The following is an 18,960-nucleotide window of genomic DNA, read 5'->3' on the forward strand; positions in this document are numbered from 1 at the left end:
ATTTCTTTGCAGTGATCACTGAGGAAGGCTTTCTTATCTCTCCTTGCTATTCTTTGAAACTCTGCATTCAAATGGGTATATCTTCCCATTTCTCCTTTGCCTTTAGCTTCTCTTTCTTTTCTCAGCTATTTTTAAGACCTTGTCAGACAACCATTTTTCCTTTTTTCATTTCTTTTTCTTGGAGATCCTGCATCCATAGTTCTTCAGGCACTTTATCAGATCTAATCCTTTGAATCTATTTTTCGCTTCCACTTTATAATCGTAAGGAATTTGATTTAGGTCATACCTGAATCGTCTAGTGGTTTTCCCTACTTTCTTCAATTGAAGTCTGAATTTGGCAATAAGGAGTTCATGATCTGAGCCATAGTCAGCTCCCGGTTTTGTTTTTGCTGACTGTATTAAAGCTTCTCCATCTTTGGCTGCAAAGAATACAATCAATTTGATTTTGGTATTGACCATCTGATGATGCCCATGTGTAGAGTCTTCTCTTGTGTTGTTGGAAGAGGGTGTTTCTATGACCAGTCTGTTCTCTTGGCAAAACTCTATTAGCCTTTTCCCTGCTTCATTCTGTACTCCAAGGCAAAATTAGCCTGTTACTGCATATATCTCTTGTATTCCTACTTTTGCATCCCAGTCCACTATAATGAAAAGGACATATTTTGGGGGTGTTGTTTCTAGAAGGTCTTGTAGGTCTTCATAGAACCATTCACCGTCAGCTTCTTCAGCATTACTGGTCGGGGCATAGACTTGGATTGCTGTGGTATTGAATGGTTTGCCTTGGAATGAATAGAAATCATTCTGTCGTTTTTGAGATTGCATCCAAGTTGCATGTCAGACTCTTACGTTGACTATGATGGCTACTCCATTTCTTCTAAGGGATTCTTGCCCACAGTAGTAGATATTAATGGTCATCTGCGTTATATTCACCCATTCCAGTTCATTTTATTTCAGTGATCCCTAAAATGTTGATGTTCATTCTTGCCATCTCCTGTTTGACCCTTTCCAATTTGCCTTGATTCATGGACCTAAAATTCCAGGTTCCTATGCAATATTACTCTTTACAGCATTGGACTTTACTTTGATCACTAGTCATATCCACATCTGAGTGTTGTTTTAGCTTTGGCCCCATCTCTTCATTCTTTCTGTAGTTATTTCTCCGTTGATCTCCAGTAGCATATTGGGCACCTACCGACCTCGGGAGTTCATCTTTCAGTGTCTTATCTTTTTGCCTTTTCATAATGTTCATGGGGTTCTCAAGGCAAGAGTAGTGAAGTGGTTTGTCATTCCTTTTTCCAGTGAATAACATTTTGTCAGAACTCTCCACCATGACTCATCCATCTTGGGTGGCCCACATGGCATGGCTCATAGTTTCATTGATTTAGACAAAGCTGTGGTCCATGTGATCAGATTGGTTAGTGTTCTGTGACTGTGGTTTTCAGTCTTTAGAGTTTTTTAGAAAATCCTAAAAATGCTACCAAAAGACTACTAGAGCTCATGAATGAATTTGATAAAGATGTATATTACAAAATTAATATACAGAAATCTGTTGCATTTCTGTAAACTAAAAATAGAAGAACAGAAAGAGAAATTAAGGAAACAATCCCATTTACCTCACATCATAAAGAAAAACAATACCTAGGGAAAAAAAAAAAAAACCTTTACTCCAAAACCTAAGATGCCCATGAAAAAAATAGACTTCCCTGATGGTTCAGAAGATAAAGAATCTGTCTTCAATGCAGGAGACCCAGGTTCGATTCCTGGGTTGGGAAAATCCAGTGGAGAAAGAAATGCAAGCCACTTCACCATTCTTGCCTGGAGAATTCCATGGACAGAGGAGCCTGGCAGGCTACAATCCATGGGATCACAAAGAAAGAAAAAGAAAGTGACACAACCAGATGGAAAGATATACCATGTTCTTAGACTCAAAGAATCAATACTGTCAAAATGACTATACTGCCCAAGGCAATCTACAGATTTAGTGCAATTCCCATCAAATTACCAATGGCACTTTTCATAGGACTAGAAGAATAAACTTTAAAATTTGTATGGAGACACAAAAGACCCCAAATAGAAAAAAAAAAAAAAAAACTTGAGAAATAAAACAGAACTGGAGGAATCAGGCTCCCTGACTTCAGACTATACCCCAAAGCTACAGTAATCCAAACGATATGGTACTGGCAAAAAAAAAAAAAAAAAAAAACAGAAATATAAGTCAATGAAACAGGATAGAAAGTACAGATATAAACTCACCTACCTATGGTCAGTTGCAGCTGCTGCTAAGTCGCTTCAGTCGTGTCTGTCTCTGTGCGACCCCATAGATGGCAGCCTACCAGGCTCCCCCATCCCTGGGATTCTCCAGGCAAGAACACTGGAGTGGGTTGCCATTTCCTTCTCCAATGCGTGAAAGTGAAGTCATTCAGTCGTGTCCGACCCTCAGCGACCCCATGGATTGCAGCCTTCCAGGCTCTTCCGTCCATGGGATTTTCCAGGCAAGAGTACTGGAGTGGGGTGCCATTGCAGTCAGTTAATCTTTGACAAAAAGAGGCAAGAATATACAATGGAGAAAAGACCATCTCTTCAATAAGTGTTGCTGGGAAAACTGGACAGCTATATATAAAAGAGTGAAATTAGAACATTTTCTAATACCATACACAAAGTTAAACTCTAAATGGATTAAAGACCTAAATGTAATACTGTATACTATAAAACATAAACAGAACCATCTCTGTCATAAATTTGAAGCAATACCTTTTCCATCAGTCTCCTAGAGTAGTGAAAATAAACACAAAAATAAACAAATTGGATCTAATTAAGCTCAAAAGCTTTTGCCTAGCAAAGGAAACAATAAATAATATGAAAAGACAACCCACAGGATGAGAGATAATATTTGCAAATGATGCAACCAATGAGGGATTAATCTGCAAAATTTACAAACAGCTCATACAGCTCAATACCAAAAAAAAAAAAAAACTATAGTTAAGGTGGCAAAAGGGTGATTTTCCACTAGAAGGGGCCAGCTTCTACAACCACCCCTTATGTGACTGCCAGATCACTATATGGAGGTTGGTGCCTGCTACTGGAGGAAATCAGAGGTAGCTTTGCAAGGGTAGCGCTTTTGAAGGTGATGCCTGTTGTGGATTGTAATCTAACCCTAGTAAATATTGTAATTGCTCCACCAATTTACCAGACAGCATCCAATTTGGATTTCTCTTGTTTCTTAGGATCCAATATAACCTCTCTTGTTCATTTCATACTTCACATTTAAGCAAGGACCTGGTTATAATTGGTTTGTATAGTGTAGAGGAAAGAGACATCCCTATTGATAGCAATTAGGGTATTATTTGTATAATTAACAAGTGATGCTTGACTCTGAGTTTCTCTTTCATGTGTTTCTATTAAATGTAGTGCAGCTGTGACTTCTTCAATTGTTTTACCTTTAGCTGTTATGACTCATAAAGAGAACTTACACTTAACAGAGAAGAGGGTATGGCAACCTACTCCAGTATTCTTGCCTGGAGAATCCCATGGACAGAGGAGGCTGGCGGGCTAAAGTCCATAGGGTCACAAAGAGTCAGACACGACTGAAGCGACTGAGCATGCATATGTGCATACTTAACAGAAGACCTCCTGACAAAGAACTAGATAGACTCAAGACATAATTAAGTCACTTCTTGACTTGTAGAGTCATCATACTACCTGCCATGCTGCATCCATCTATTGCCTAATAAGTCCACTCCAACATCCCAGCTGACAGAGGAAATATTTGGCCTCAGCTAATATTTTCTATTAACAGTTTGCCTAGGCCTTTATGAGTCCTAATATAGAATGGTCAACCCTATAAGCCATAAAAATTCACATCAAAAGGAATATGTGGACCGGAGTCCAAAGCTTTCTCTATTGGTCAGTCCCACCTTTCACACTAATTGTATAGGATCCTTTATTAGGGACACCACTTTTCTATTCTGAGCAACCAACTGCTTAAATTTAGCACCCATAAGGTGAATTTTATTCACCAGATCTATTCTATATGGCCAGGCAGCCTCTTTTTTACTTCACTCTAGGGTTCTTCAAGGAGAGACTAGGCCTCAGGGGCACTGAATACAACAGTCCTTTTACCCTACCATTACCCCTCCCGTAGTTTGACCTCAGACCAAACAATGGGCTTGGGAGAGGGAGGACACAGCCCCACCCATCAACAGAAAATTTGATTAAAGATTTAATGAGCATAGTCCTGCCCATCAGAAAAAGACCCATTCATTTCAGTTCAGTCGCTCAGTCGTGTCCAACTTTTGCAACCCCATGAACCACAGCATGCCAGGCCTCTCTGTCCATCACCAACTGCCAGAGTCTACCCAAACCCATGTCCATCGAGTCGGTGATACCATCCAACCATCTCATCCTCTGTCGTCCCCTTCTCCTCCTGCCCTTAATCTTTCCCAGCATCAGGGTCTTTTCAAATGAGTCAGCTCTTCGCATCAGGTGGCCAAAGTATTGGAGTTTCAGCTTCAACATCAGTCCTTCCAGTGAAAACCCAGGACCGATCTCCTTTACAATGAACTGGTTGGATCTCCTTGCAGTCCAAGGGACTCTCAAGAGTCTTCTCCAATGCCATAGTTCAAAAGCATCAATTCTTCGGTGCTCAGCTTTCTTTATGGTCCAACTCTTACGTCCATACAAGACTACTGGAAAAACCACAGCCTTGACTAGACGGACCTTTGTAGGCAAAGTAATGTCTCTGCGTTTTAATATGCTGTCTAGGTTAGTCATAACTTTCCTTCCAAGGAGTAAGCGTCTTTTAATTTCATGGATGCAATCACCATCTGCAGTGATTCTGGAGCCCAAAAAAATAAAGTCAGGCACTGTTTCCCCATCTATTTGCCATGAAGTGATGAGACTGGATGCCATGATCATTTTCTGAATGCTGAGCTTTAAGCCAACTTTTTCACTCTCCTCTTTCACTTTCATCAAGAGGCTCTTTAGTTCTTCTTTGCTTTCTGCCATAAGGGTGGTATCATCTCCATATCTGAGGTTATTGATATTTCTCCTGGCAATCTTGATTCCAGCTTGTGCTTCCTCCAGCCCAGCATTTCTCATGATGTACCCTGCATATAAGTTAAATAGAAGGGTGACAATATACAGCCTTGATGTACTCCTTTTCCTATTTGGAACCAGTCGTTGTTCCATGTCCAGTTCTAACTGTTGCTTCCTGACCTGCATACAGGTTTCTCAAGAGGCAGGTCAGGTGGTCTGGTATTCCCATCTCCTTTAGAATTTTCCACAATTTATTGCGATCCACACAGTCAAAGCCTTTGGCATAGTCAATAAAACAGAAATAGATGTTTTTCTGAAATTCTCTTGCTTTTTTGATGATCCAGCAGATGTTGGCAATTTGGTCTCTGGTTCCTCTGCCTTTTCTAAATCCAGCTTCCCTACAATCAGTGTCTCCCATCAGGAAGCTTCAACAAGCCTCTTACCCTTATCCATCAAAGGGCAGACACAATGAAAACCACAGTCATAGAAAACTGACCAAACTGATCACGTGGATCACAGCCTTCTCTAACTTAACGAAAGTATGAGCCATTCCGTGTAGGGCCACCAAAGATGGACGGGTCATGGTGGAGAGTTCTGACAAAACGTGCTCCACTGGAGAAGGGAATGGCAAACCACTTCAGTATTCCTGGGTTGCAAACCCCATGAACAGTATGAAAAGGAAAAAGATAGGACACTGATATAAGAACTGCCCCCGTCTGTAGGTGCTCAATATGGTACTGGAGAAGAGTGGACAAATGACTCCAGAAAGAATGAAGAGATGGCGCCAAAGGGAAAACAATACCCAGTTGTCAGTGTGACTGATGATGGAAGTAAAGTCCGATGCCGTAAAGAACAATATTGCATAGGAATCTGGAATGTTAGGTCCATTAATCAAGGCAAATTGGAAGTGGTCATTAACAATTTAGGAATCAGTGAACTAAAATGGATTGGAGTGGGTGAATTTAATTCAGATGACCATTATATCTACTATAGTGGGCAAGAATCCCTTAGAAGAAATGGAGTAGCCCTCATAGTCAACAAAAGAGTCTGACATGCAGTATTTTGGATGCAATCTCAAAAACGACAGAATGATCTCTGTTCTTTCCAAGGCAAATCATTCAATATCATAGAAATTCGAGTCTATTTCCCAGCCAGTAATGCCAAATAATCTGAAGTTGAATAAATCTATGATGACCTATGAGGTCTTCTAGAACTAACACCAAAAAAAAAAAAAGTCCTTTTCATCATAGTGGACTGGAATGCAAAAGTAGGAAGTCAAGAGATACCTGGAGTAGCAGGCAGGTGTGGCCTTAGAGTAAAAACTGAAGCAGGGCAAAGGCTAACAGAATTTTGTGAAGAGAACACACTGGTCATAGCAAACACCCTCTTCCAACAACACAAGAGACGACTCCACACATGGACATGACCAGATAGTCAATACCTAAATCAGATTGATTATATTCTTTTTAGCTGAAGATGGAGAAGCTCTATAGCGTCAGCAAAAACAAGGCTGGGAGCTGACTGTGGCTCAGATCATGAACTCCTTACTGCCAAATTCAGACTTAAAGAAAGTAGGCAAAACCACTAGACCATTCAGGTATGACCTAAATCAAATCCGTTACAATTATGCAGTGAAAGTAACAGATTCAAGGGATAAGATCTAATAAACAGAGTACCAGAAAAACTATGGATGAAGGTTCATGACAATGTACAGGAGGCAGTGATGAAGACTATCCCCAAGAAAAAGAAGTGCAAAAAGGAAAAATGGTTGTCTGTTGAGGCCTTACAAATATCTGAGAAAAGAAGAGACACAAAAGGCAAAGGAGAAAAGGAAAGATATACCCACTTGAATGCAGAGTTTCAAAGAATAGCAAGGAGAGATAAGAAAACCTTCCTCAGTGATTACTGCAAAGTAATACAGGAAAACAATAGAATGGGGAAGACTAGAGATCTCGTCAAAAAAAATTAGAGATACCAAGGGACCATTTCATGCAAACATAGGCACAATAAAGGACAGAAATGATATGGACCTAACAGAAGCAGAAGATATTAAGAAGAGGTGGCAAGAATACACGGAACTGTACAAAAAAGATCTTCATGACCCAGATAACCACAATGGTGTGATCACTCACCTAGAGCTATACATACTGAAATGTTCAAATCAAGTGGGCCTTAGGAAGCATCGGGAGAAGGCAATGGTACCCCACTCCAGTACTCTTGCCTGGAAAATCCCATGGATGGAGGAGCCTGGTAGGCTGCAATCCATGGGGTCGCTAAGAGTTGGACACGACTGAGCGACTTCACTTTCACTTTTCACTTTCATGTATTGGAGGAGGAAATGGCAACCCACTCCAGTGTTCTTGCCTGGAGAATCCCAGGGACGGTGGGGCCTGGCAGGCTGCCGTCTATGGGGTCGCACAGAGTTGGACACCACTGAAGCGACTTAGCAGTAGCAGTAGGAAGCATCACTACGAGAAAAGCCAGTGGAGATGATGGAATTCCAGGAGAGCTATTTCAAACCTTAAAATATGCTGCTGTTAAAGTGCTGCACTCAATATGCCAGCAAATTTGAAAAACTCAGCAGTGGCCACAGGATTGGAAATGGTCAGTTTGCATCCAATACCAAAGATAGGTAATGCCAGAGAATGTTCAAACTACCACACAATTGCACTCATCTCACACGCTAGCAAAGTAATGCCCCAGATTCTCCAAGCCAGGCTTCAACAGTACATGGACTGAGAACTTCCAGATGTTCAAGCTGGATTTAGAAAAGGCAGAGGAACCAGAGATCATATTGCCAACATCAAGTTTGATCATAGAAAAAGCAAGAGAGTTCCAGAAAGACATCTACTTCTGCTTTATTGACTATGCCAAAGCATTGAATATGTGGATCACAACAAACTATGGAAAATTATTAAAGACATGGGAATATCAGACCACCTGACCTGACTCCTGAGAAATCTGTATGCAGGTCAAGAAGCAACAGTTAGAACTGGAGATGGAACAACAGACTTGTTCCAAATCAGGAAAGGCGTACATCAAGTCTGTATGTTCTCACCCTGCTTATTTAACTTATATGAAGAGTACATCATGCGAAATGCCAGGCTGGATGAAGCACAAGCTGGAATCAAGATTGCTGGGAGAAATATCAATAACCTCAGATATGCAGATGATACCATTCTTATAGCAGAAAATTGAAAAGGAGCTAAAGAGGCCCTTGATGACAGTGAAAGGTGAGAGTGAAAAAGTTGGCTTAAAATTCAGCATTCAAAAAACAAAGATCATGGCATCTGGCCCTATCACTTCCATGGCAAATAGATGGGGAAACAATGGAAAGAGTGACAGACATTATTTTCTTGGGCTCCGAAATCACTGCAGATGGTGACTGCAGCCATGAAATTACAAGAAGCTGCTCTTTGGAAGAAAAGTTATGACAAACGTAGACAGCATATTAAAAAGCAGAGATATTACTTTGCCAACAAATGTCCATCAGTCAATGCTATGTTTTTTTAGGACTCTTCTATGGATGTGAGAGTTGGACCATAAAGAAAGCTGAGCACCAAAGAATTGATCCTTTTGAACTGCGGTGTTGGAGAAGACTCTTGAGAGTCGCTTGGACTTCAAGGAGATCCAATCAGTCCATCCTAAAGGAAATCAGTCCTGAATATTCATTGGAAGGACTGATGCTGAAGCTGAAGCTCCAACACTCTGGCTTCCTGATGCGAAGAATGGACTCATTGGATAAGACCCTGATGCTGGGAAAGATTGAACACAGGAGGAGAAGGGAACAACAGAGGATGAGATGGTTGGATGGCATCACCAACTCGATGGACATGAGTTTGAGCAAGCTTTGGGAGTTGGTGATGGACAGGGAAGCCTGGCTTTCTGTAGTCCATGGTGTCACGAAGTGTGCTACTGAGTATGTACTGAGAAGTATGCTACTGAGAGACTCAACTGACCTGAGGCCTCAGGGGAAAAGAGATGACATATCTCTTTATCCAACTGAGATCCGGCCCCTCCTTTTTGCCCCTCCCCTTTTGCTGTTTCAATATCTCTTACTTTTGCAATCGGTTACCAGGAAAACAGGGTAAGTTATCCTCATCACTATCATGATGGTACTGTGTTGCCTTTCCCTCTAGTGGAAACTTCATAGGGTCCTACCTTCCATTTCATCTCCCCCAGAAGTTTAATCTTCAACCTCATCTTTAGGCAGTGTTCTGGTGAGAAGCTCCCTCTGGCAGAACTCAACACATAGCTAGTTGAGCTCAGAAGCACCTGTTCAGTTACTGTACAGAAATTCATCTTCTTTATGGCTTGCGGATACTGAGTGTACTTTTTCAGGGTATGCAAAGCAAGTAGGCATTAAATAACTAAAAACTGCTTATTTGGGCTATGTTGAAAATGACTGGATGGGTAAAATTTTGAGTTTGGCACTGATGGGCTTTGCAGCTAACAGGTCCCAGCCTTCTATTAAGAAGTAAACTATATAGAGCCATATGCAGAGGCCTTTTTTGGCTCATTTATATAACAGCAATCTATAATAGTATAATCACTGTGGAAATCAGTTTTTAAATTTCCTAAAAAGCTAAACATGCAACTACCATTTGATCTAACATTTGCACTAATTGCACTTCTGGACATATATCCCAAACAAATAAAAAATTTTGTTCACAAGAAACCTATACACTAGTGTTCATAGCAGTGTTATACAAAATAGCCAAAAACTTAAAACAACCCAAGTTTCCTTCAATAATTAAATTGTTCATATGTAAACAAACTGGTACATCAATGCCAGTGATTATTACTCAGCAGTAAAGAATGAACTATTGATACATGCAACACCTTGCAGAGAATTGGGGTTAAATTTTAAAGCTAATCTCAAAATATTACATACTTTATGTATCCATTTATATAAATTTCTTGAAAGGCAAAATTAATAGTAAATGGTTAGGATAATGATTACCAAGGGTTAAGGACAAAGTTGAGGGATAGAAGGTACAGAGCTGTGTGTGGCTATAAAAGTACAGTAGCAATATTCCTTATAAAGGAATTGTTATCTTGAATATATCATATTAGCCTAGTTGTGATATTATACTACAGTTATCCATTGAGGAAACTGGATACAGCTTTTGGGGGATTACTCTTTACTATTCCTTTTTAAAATTGGTAAAATACACATAGCACAAAATTTACCATCTTAACCATTTTTAGGGGTTTCCAAGGTAGCACTAGTAAAGAACCCAGTTGCCAGTGCAGGCGATGTACTAGATGCAAGTTTGATCCCTAGGTCAGGAAGATCCCCTGGAGAAGAAAATGGCAACTCACTCTGGTATTCATGCCTGGAGAATCCCATGGACAGAGGAGCCTGGTGGTCTACAGACCATGGGGTCACACAGAGTCGGACACAACTAAAGTGACTTAGCACAATGATCATTTTTAAGTGTACACTTTAGTAATGTTAAGTATATCTGAATTGTTCAATCAGTCTCCAGAAATTTTTCATGTTATGAAACTGAATCTGTACCCATTAAGTTTTCTATTTCCCTCTCACTCCATCCCCTAACAACTACCATTCTACTTTCTGTCTCTATGAATCTGAACACTCTACATACCTCATATGAGTGGAACCATATATTATATGTTCTTTCATGCCCGGTTTGTTTCACTTAGTATGATGTCTTCAAGGTTCATCCACGTGAAACTTCTGTCAGAATTTTCATTCTCTTTTAAGGCTGAGTAATATTTCATTGATTGCATATCACATTGTGTTTATTCATTCACCTGTATATAAACAACTGTATAACTTCTACCTTTTGGTTTTTGAAATTAATGCTTCTGTGAACACTGGCTTATTTTTGAGGCCCTCTTTTCAAATTCTTTTGGATATATACTGAAAAGTAGAATTAATTTCATTGATTGCATATCACATTGTGTTTATTCATTCACCTGTATATAAACAACTGTATAACTTCTACCTTTTGGTTCTTGAAATTAATGCTTCTATGAACATTGGCTTATTTTCGAGGCCCTCTTTTCAAATTCTTTTGGATATATACTGAAAAGTAGAATTAATGGATCATATGGTAAATCTATTTTTAATTTTTTTGAGGAATAACCATTGTGTTTTCCATAGAAGCTGTACCATGACACAAACAGTTCCAATTTCTCCACATTTTTGCCAATATTTTGTTTGTTTGCTTGTTTTGAAATACTAGCCATTCTAATGGGTATGAATGATATGTCATAGTTTTAGTTTCCATTTACTTAATGGGTTGCTGTGTTTCAGTCACTAAGTCATGTCCAACTCTTTGCGACTTCATGGACTGCACCATGCCAGACATCCCTGTCTTTCACTATTTCCTGAACTTTCCTCAAACTCAAGTCCATTGAGTCGGTGATGCCATCCAACCATCTTATCCGGTTTCCCCCTTCTCCTCCTGCCCTCAGTCTTTCCCAGCATCAAGGTCTTTTCCAATGAGTCAGCTCTTTGCATCAGGTGGCCAAATTATTGGAGTTTCAACTTCAGCATCAGTCCTTCCACTGAATATTCAGGGTTGATTTCCTTTAGGATTGACTGGTTTGATCTCCTTGCAGTCCAAGGGATTCCAACACCACAGTTCAAAAGCATCAATTTTTTGGCACTCAGCCTTCTCTATGGTCCAACTCTCACAAACATACATGACTACTGGAAAAACCATAGCTTTGACTGTAGGGACCTTTGTCAGCAGTGATGTCTCTGCTTTTTAATACACTGTCTAGGTTTGTCATAGCTTTCCTTCCAAGGAGCAAATGTCTTTTAATTTCGTGGCTGCAGTCACCATCTGCAATGATTTTGGAGCCCAAGATAATATATGGCCTTGACGTATTCCTTTCCCAATTTTGAACCAATCTGTTGTTCCATGTCCAGTTCTAACTGTTGCTTCTTGACCTGCATACAGATTTCTCAGGAGACAGGTAAGGTGACCTGCTATTCCTATCTCTTTAAGAATTTTCCAGAGTTTGCTGTGATCCATGCAGTCAAAGGCTTTCACTTAGTCAATGAAGCAGAAGTAGATGTTTTTCTGGAATTCCCTCGCTTTTGCTTTGATCCGGTGGATGTTGGCAATTTGATTTCTGATTCCTTTGCCTTCTCTAAATCCAGCTTGTACATCTGAAAGTTCTTTGTTCACATACTGCTGAAGCCTATCTTTAAGGATTTTGAATATTACCCTGATAGCATGTGATACCCTAATGATTAGTGATGATATCTTTGTATGCTTATTGTCCATATGTATCTCTTATTTGTAAAAATTGTCTATTCAGGTCCTTTTTTAAATTATAGTTAGTTTACAGTGTTGTATTGGTTTCAGGTATACAGCATAGTGGTTCAGTTATGCATACGCATATATTTTTTTTATTTTTCAGATTCTTCCCTCATATAGATTATTAAAGAATATTGAGTACAGTTTCCTGTGCTGTGCAGTAGGTTGTTGTTGGTTACCTATTTTATATATAGTTGTTTATGTATGTTAATCCCAGGATCGTAATTTATCCCTCCCCTTACATGTTTCCCCTTAGGTAACCTTGATTTGTTTTTGAAATATGAGATCTGTGAGTTAATTTTAGTTGCCCAGTTGTGTCCAACTCTTTGCAACCCCATGGACTGTAGCCCAATGCCAGGCTCTTCTGTATGTGGAATTTTCCAGGCAAGAACACTAGAGTGGGTTGCCATTTCCTTCTCCAGGGGTTCTTCCCAACCCAGGGATTTAACCTGGGGTTCCTGCATTGAAGGCAGTTTCTTTACCTTCTGAGCCACCTGGGAAGCTCTTGCATGATTTCATATGATATTTGTATTTGCCTGACTTCACTTAATATGATAATCTCTAGGTCTATGCCATGTTGCTGCAAGTGGCATCATTTTGTTCTTTCTATGGCTGAGTAATATTCCATTGTATATATGTACCATGTCTTTATCCATTCCTCTGTCAATGGATATTTAGGTTGCTTCCATGTCTTCACTTTTGTAAATAGCACTGCAATGAACATTGCTGTGCATGTATCTTTCAAATTGTGTTTTTCTCTGGAGATATATATATATATATATATATATATATATATATACATACATACATACATACATAGAGAGAGAGAGAGTAGGATTTCTGGATCATATGGTACATCTGTATTTAATTTTTTTCATGAACCTCCATACTGGTCTCCATACTGGTTGTTCCAACTTATCAGTACATTCCATCAACACTGTAGGAGGGCACCCTTTCTTCCCACTCTCTCTAGCATTAGTTGTTTATAGACTTTTTAATAATGGCCATTCTGACCAGTGTGAGGGGATACTTCGTTGTAGTTTTGATTGGCATTTCTCTGATAATTAGTGATGTTGAGCATTTTTTCACATACTTTTTGGCTATGTATATGTCTTATTTGAAAAAAATGTCTATTTAGATCTTCTGTCCATTTTTTAACTGGGTTGTTTGTTTTTGTGACATAGAACTGCATGAGCTCTTTGTATATTTTGGAGATTAATCCCTTGTCACTCACAAAGATTTACTCCCATTCTGTATGTTGCCTTTTCATTTTGTTTATGGTTTCCTTTGCTGTACAAAAGCTTTTAATTTTAATTAGTCCCATTTTAAAACTTTTTGTTTTCATCTTCATTACTCTAGGAGGTAAATAAAAAAATATTGCTTTGATATTCTGGTTCCTGCCCAGAGGTGTGGAGAGCTGGGTCTTGTCTCTCTGATTTGCAGGGCTGTGCTCAGGAAGGCTTTAAGCTACTTCTCTGCTGATGGGTGAGCCTGTGTTCTTGCCCTGTTGGTTGTTTGGCCTGAAGCATTCTAGCACTGGAGCCTACAGGCTGTTTGGTGAAGCTAATGTTCAGGAGTGCTCATACCAATGAGTGCTCCCCAGAACTGCTGCTGCCAGTGTCTTTGTCCCTAGAGTGAGCCACAGCCACCCCTGCCTCCACAGGAGATCCTCTAATATTAGCAGGTAGGTCTGGCCCAGTCACTTATATGGTCACTACTTATTTTCTCCTGTGTCCTGGTACACACAAGAACATTTGTGCACCCTCCAAGAGTGGAGTTTGTTTCCCCCAGTCCTGCGGAATTCCTTGATCAAATCCCAGTGTCCCTCAGAATCAGATCTTCTGGGGGATTCTCCCAGTGCCAGACCATCATACTGGGAAGTCTGATGTTGGGCTCAGAAATTTCACTCCTGTGAGAGATCTTCTGTGCTATAATTGTTTGGCAGTTTGTGGGTTGCTCACCCAGCAGGAATGAGATTTGATTTTATTGTGATTGCACCCCTCCTACCATCTCCGTGTGACTTCTTTGTCTTCAGATGTAGGGTATCTTTTTTCATAGGTTGCAATATTTGTTTATTTGTTTGTTGTTGTTGCTGCTGGTTGTTTATAGTTGTGATTTTGGTGTTCTCATAAAAAGGTGTGAGCTCATCTCCTTCTATTCCACCATCTTCTCATCTCCTTCTATTCCACCATCTTGAGCTAACCTCATGTCAGAGTGTTCTCCCTATGTTTTTCTCTTATTTTATAATGTCTGGCCTTAAATTTAGGTCTTTGATCCACTTTGAGTTTAATTTTTGTGTATAGTGTTAGAGAAAGTTCTCATTCCATTCTTTTAAATGTAGCTGTCCAGTTTTCACAGCACCACTTATTGAAGAGACTGCCTTTTCTCCATTGTATATTCTTGCTTCATTATCAAAGTTATGTGGACCATAGGTGTGTGGATTTATCTCTGGGTTTTCTATCCTGTTCCACTGATCAATATTTCTGTTTTTGTGCCAATATGATCCATACTGTCTTGATTACTGTAGCTTCATAGTATAGTCTGAAGTCAGGGAGCCTGATTCCTCCAGCTGTGTTTATTTCAGGATTTCTTTGGCTATTTGGAGTCTTCTATGTTTACATACAAATTTTAAAAATTTGTTGTAGCTCTCTGAAAAATGCCATTGGTAATTTGAAGGGATTGTTTTGAATCTGTAGATTGCCTTGGGTAGTATAGTCATTTTCACAATTTTAATTCCTCCAATCCCAAGAACATGGCATATCTATCCATCTGTCTATGTCATCTTCAATTTCTTTCATCATTGTCATATAGTTTTCAGAGTACTTTTCCCTCCTTAAGTAGGTTTCCTCCCAGGTATTTCATTCTTTTTGATGTGATGATAAATGTGATTGTTTCCTTAATTTCTCTTTCTGATCTTTCATTGTTAGTGTATATGAATGGAAGAGACTTCTATGTATTAATTTTGTATCCTACAACTTTACCAGATTCATGTTTGCCTTTACCACTGAGCCTTCCCATTTATAATTTTATTGTCTTAGTTGTGGACTTTTCATTTCTTCCTAGAGAAGTTCCTTTATCATCTGTTGTAAAGCTTTTTTGGTGATGTTGAATTCTCTTAGCTTTGGTTGTCTGCAAAGGTTTTGATTTCTCTGTCAAATCTGAATAAGAGCCTTGCCAGGTAGAATATTCTTGTTTGGAAGTTTTTCCCTTTCATCACTTTACATATATCATACCACAAGCTTCTGGCCTGCAGTTTCTACTTAAAAATCAGCTGTATATATGTATGTTGTCTGTTGCTTTTCCCTTGTTGCTTTCAATATTTTCTTTTTGTTTTTAATTTGTCAGTTTGATTAATATGTGTCTCAGCATGTTCCTCCTTGTGTTTATCCCATATGGTACTCTGTACTTCCTGGACTTGAGTGAGTGTTTCTTTTCTCATGGTAGAGAAGTTTTTGGCTATTATCTATTCAAATATTTTCTAAGACTCTTTTTCTCTTTCTTCTCCTCCTAGGACTCCTATAATGTAAATATTGGTGCTTTTAACATTGTCCCAAAGGTCTCTGAGACTGTTCTCATTTGTTTTCATTTTTTTTTCTTTATTCTGTTTCATGGCAGTGATTTCCACCACAATGTTTTCTAGCTCATTCATTAGCTCTTCTACCTCATTTATTATGCCATTGATTCCTTCTAGTATATTTTTTCATCCCAGTAATTGTATTATTTATCTCTGTTCTTTAAATCTTATAGCTCTTTGTTAAATATTTCTTTTATCTTCTCAGTCTACTTCCATTCCTTTTCCAAGATTTTGAAACACTTTTACTATCATTACTCTGAATTATTTTAGGTAGATTGTCTACCTCCACCTGACCTAGTTGTTTTTCTGCAGTTTTATCTTGTTCCTTCGTCTGGAACATACTTCTTTGCCATCTCATTTTGCCTGATATTCTGTGTTTGTAGTTTCCTTTCTGTATGCTTGCAGGACTATAGCTCTTCTTTCTTTTAGTGTCTGCTCTCTGGTGGATGAGGTTGATTCTGGGGCTTGTGCCTGCCCACTAGTGGGTGGAGCTGGGTCTTATTCTTTGGGGTAGGCAGGGTATGTCAAGGGGTGTGTGTTAGAGGTGGCTATGAGCTCAGTACAACTTTAGGTGGCCTGTCTTCAGCAGAGATCTTTCTGCTAAGAACATTACTTTTAAATTATGAGCATGTCCTATGTTTTTAATGTTATCATGTTACCTTACTTTTGAGATCTGCCTACCTACCAAGCTGATATTTTCTTGACATGAACAAAACATAAATAATCTATTTCTCTAGCTAAACTAACCCACTTTTTTTTTTTTCTTTTTGTTTATTCAAGGTTCTGGTGTGGGATGTATAACCGCTTTGACAAAGGGTTGCAGCCCAAGCAGAGTATGCTAGAGAGCCTCCTGGAAATTAAGAAGCAGTGATCAATGCTGGAGGCAGATGTGCACAAACTAGAAAAGGTGAAAAGTTGAATCTCAAAAAGAGAATCTCTTACACCTTCTGAGTAGTCCTAACTCACTTGGAATTGATTTGGTACTTGTGAGAAGCTACCTGGCTGGCTTGTTATCCTCTCTGCTTTGCAAGCATCCTGTGATGCACAGCTCTTCTTTTTTTTTTAACCTCCCATGCTGCTGCTAAGTCGCTTCAGTCATGTCTGACTCTGTGCGACCCCATGGACTGCAGCCTACCAGGCTCCTCCGGCCATGCGATTTTCCAGGCAAGAGTACTGGAGTGGGTTGCCATTGCCTTCTCCGTAACCTCCCATATTAAATGGTAAATATCACAGTCAGATAGTTAAGCCAATTTGTTCCCTTTTTGGATCTGGATGGAATTATGAGGAGGAGCAAGAGGGAGTTTCAGGGAAATAATGCAGGTATTTGTTATCCATCAAGAAAATAAGTATAACTTCTTGGGTGTACTAATGAGAACAATGGCATTGCTATTTCCAACAATCAAAACCTTTTAAAAAATCTGATTTCTTTCCCATGCATATGATAAACTTTGTTCATTGAATGGTTCTTTTGCTTTAGGATATGATTATGTGTTGATTTCCTTTATGATACCAAAAAAACCAAAGTCACACACTTGTTTTTAATTAGAGTTGAACAAGTCAACAGGGATTTCTTTTCCAAAAAAAAAAAAAATGGAAAATGCTGAGCTGCTTCTGGAATCCAGAGGTCCCTAGGGTATGTTTGAAATAAAGGGGAGGGATACTTCTTAGAAAAGAATTCTTAGAAAGGGTGTGCTGCTTAGGAACTGGGTGTGAACCTCCTTTCCACCAGATAAGTCATAGCATTTCTGCTGCTCCCTGTAAGTAAACAAATATCCTTTTATTTTTTAAATAAATGTATTGTGGTTGCATCAGATCTTAAACTTTTGAATGTCCTCTTGAAAAGCAACAGTCAGTTACTTAGTTCCATTAAAAAAAAAAAAAAAAGATGAAGAAGAGGGAGGGGAAGGAAGAAAACTGAAATATGACTTAAAATCAGGAAATAAAGGAAACAAGCAGTCCCAGGAAAGAAGCCCTAGGCAGAATTGAGAAGTAAGGAACCTTTCTCCTGACTCCTCTTTTACCTTTTAGCAACCTTCTCCACAGGGTCTCCAGAGCAGTTCCCCTTTTATAAACCTAGCCCTTTTATTTATTCCTGTTTAATTCCTAAGAGAATCAGATTCATTCTGTTAATAGAATCATATCACTCTCTGATTCTAAAGTTAAAAAGTAAGTAAGGCTTCCTTTTAAAATAACCAATACAATATTTTAAAGCAATTATCCTCCAATTAAAGAAAAAGAAAGCAAAAAAGACAATAACTATTATTAACATTCCTTTTTTAATACAGAGAAGAAAAACAAAAGCAGCCCATATTATATTACAGATACCCTGTTGATGTTTTTTAAAAGGCAATACAAATATAAAGTTAGAATATGCACAATACAAAAGTGTACAAAATGAAATGTTTAAAAAACTCTCCCAGCCACCTATGCAGTCAGTTTCTTTCTCCAAGTGTTATCACTGTATATGTGTGTGTATGTGTGTGTGTATAATTTTGTGAGTTCCAGGAAAATAAGGATGGTATGCTTATCCCTAAGGCAGGAGCTCTTAACTGGAGTCCATAAACCCATAGACATCCACAGATGACCTTCAAGGGATCTGTGAAACCCCTGAAATTATCCCTAAAAACTGTTTGTGTGCCATCTCATTCACTCATTTATTCCTGCATGTGATTTTCTGAGAAGAAGGTTCATCCTTTTCTCCAGATTTTCAAAGGTATCAGTGACCTCCCAAGAAAGCTAAGAATCACTGTTGTAAAATATCAGTGAATCATTATGTTATCCCTGAAAGTGAAAATATCCATTGGAGACAGCATGAAGTAGTAGACAGGTCATAGACTTTGGCATTAAGTGGAGGCAGGGTCAGATCCCAGCTCTGCCACTTCTTAAATGTGTGAATTTGGGTGAACTTATTTAAATTCTCTGAACCTCAGTTTCCTCATCTGTAAAATATAGCTAATACTTAACTAATAGGACTTAAGCATAAAATGAAATACTATAGTGGTTGGCACATGGAAGTAATCAATAAATGTTAGTGATCCTTTCCCTTGCCCTCCC

The 18,960-nt window shown here is 39.0% G+C and overlaps 1 protein-coding gene across 3 annotated transcripts in view; it reads left to right on the top strand.

Annotated features, from left to right (window-relative positions):
* Positions 1 to 18,960, top strand: part of MTMR8 (myotubularin related protein 8) — a 284,350-nt gene that overhangs the window by 257,335 nt on the left and 8,055 nt on the right. For 2 of the 3 annotated variants that reach the window (XM_070365957.1, XM_070365959.1), the window contains one exon: positions 16,687 to 18,381. In XM_070365957.1, coding sequence (XP_070222058.1) covers positions 16,687 to 16,777 — 91 coding nt within the window. In that variant the 3' untranslated portion in view covers positions 16,778 to 18,381. Of the gene's footprint in view, positions 1 to 16,686; positions 18,382 to 18,960 lie in introns of those variants that run through there. The other variant, XM_070365958.1, reaches the window with a different exon arrangement.

This window comes from Bos mutus, chromosome X (genome assembly GCF_027580195.1).
Source record: "Bos mutus isolate GX-2022 chromosome X, NWIPB_WYAK_1.1, whole genome shotgun sequence".
NCBI lineage: Eukaryota > Metazoa > Chordata > Mammalia > Artiodactyla > Bovidae > Bos > Bos mutus.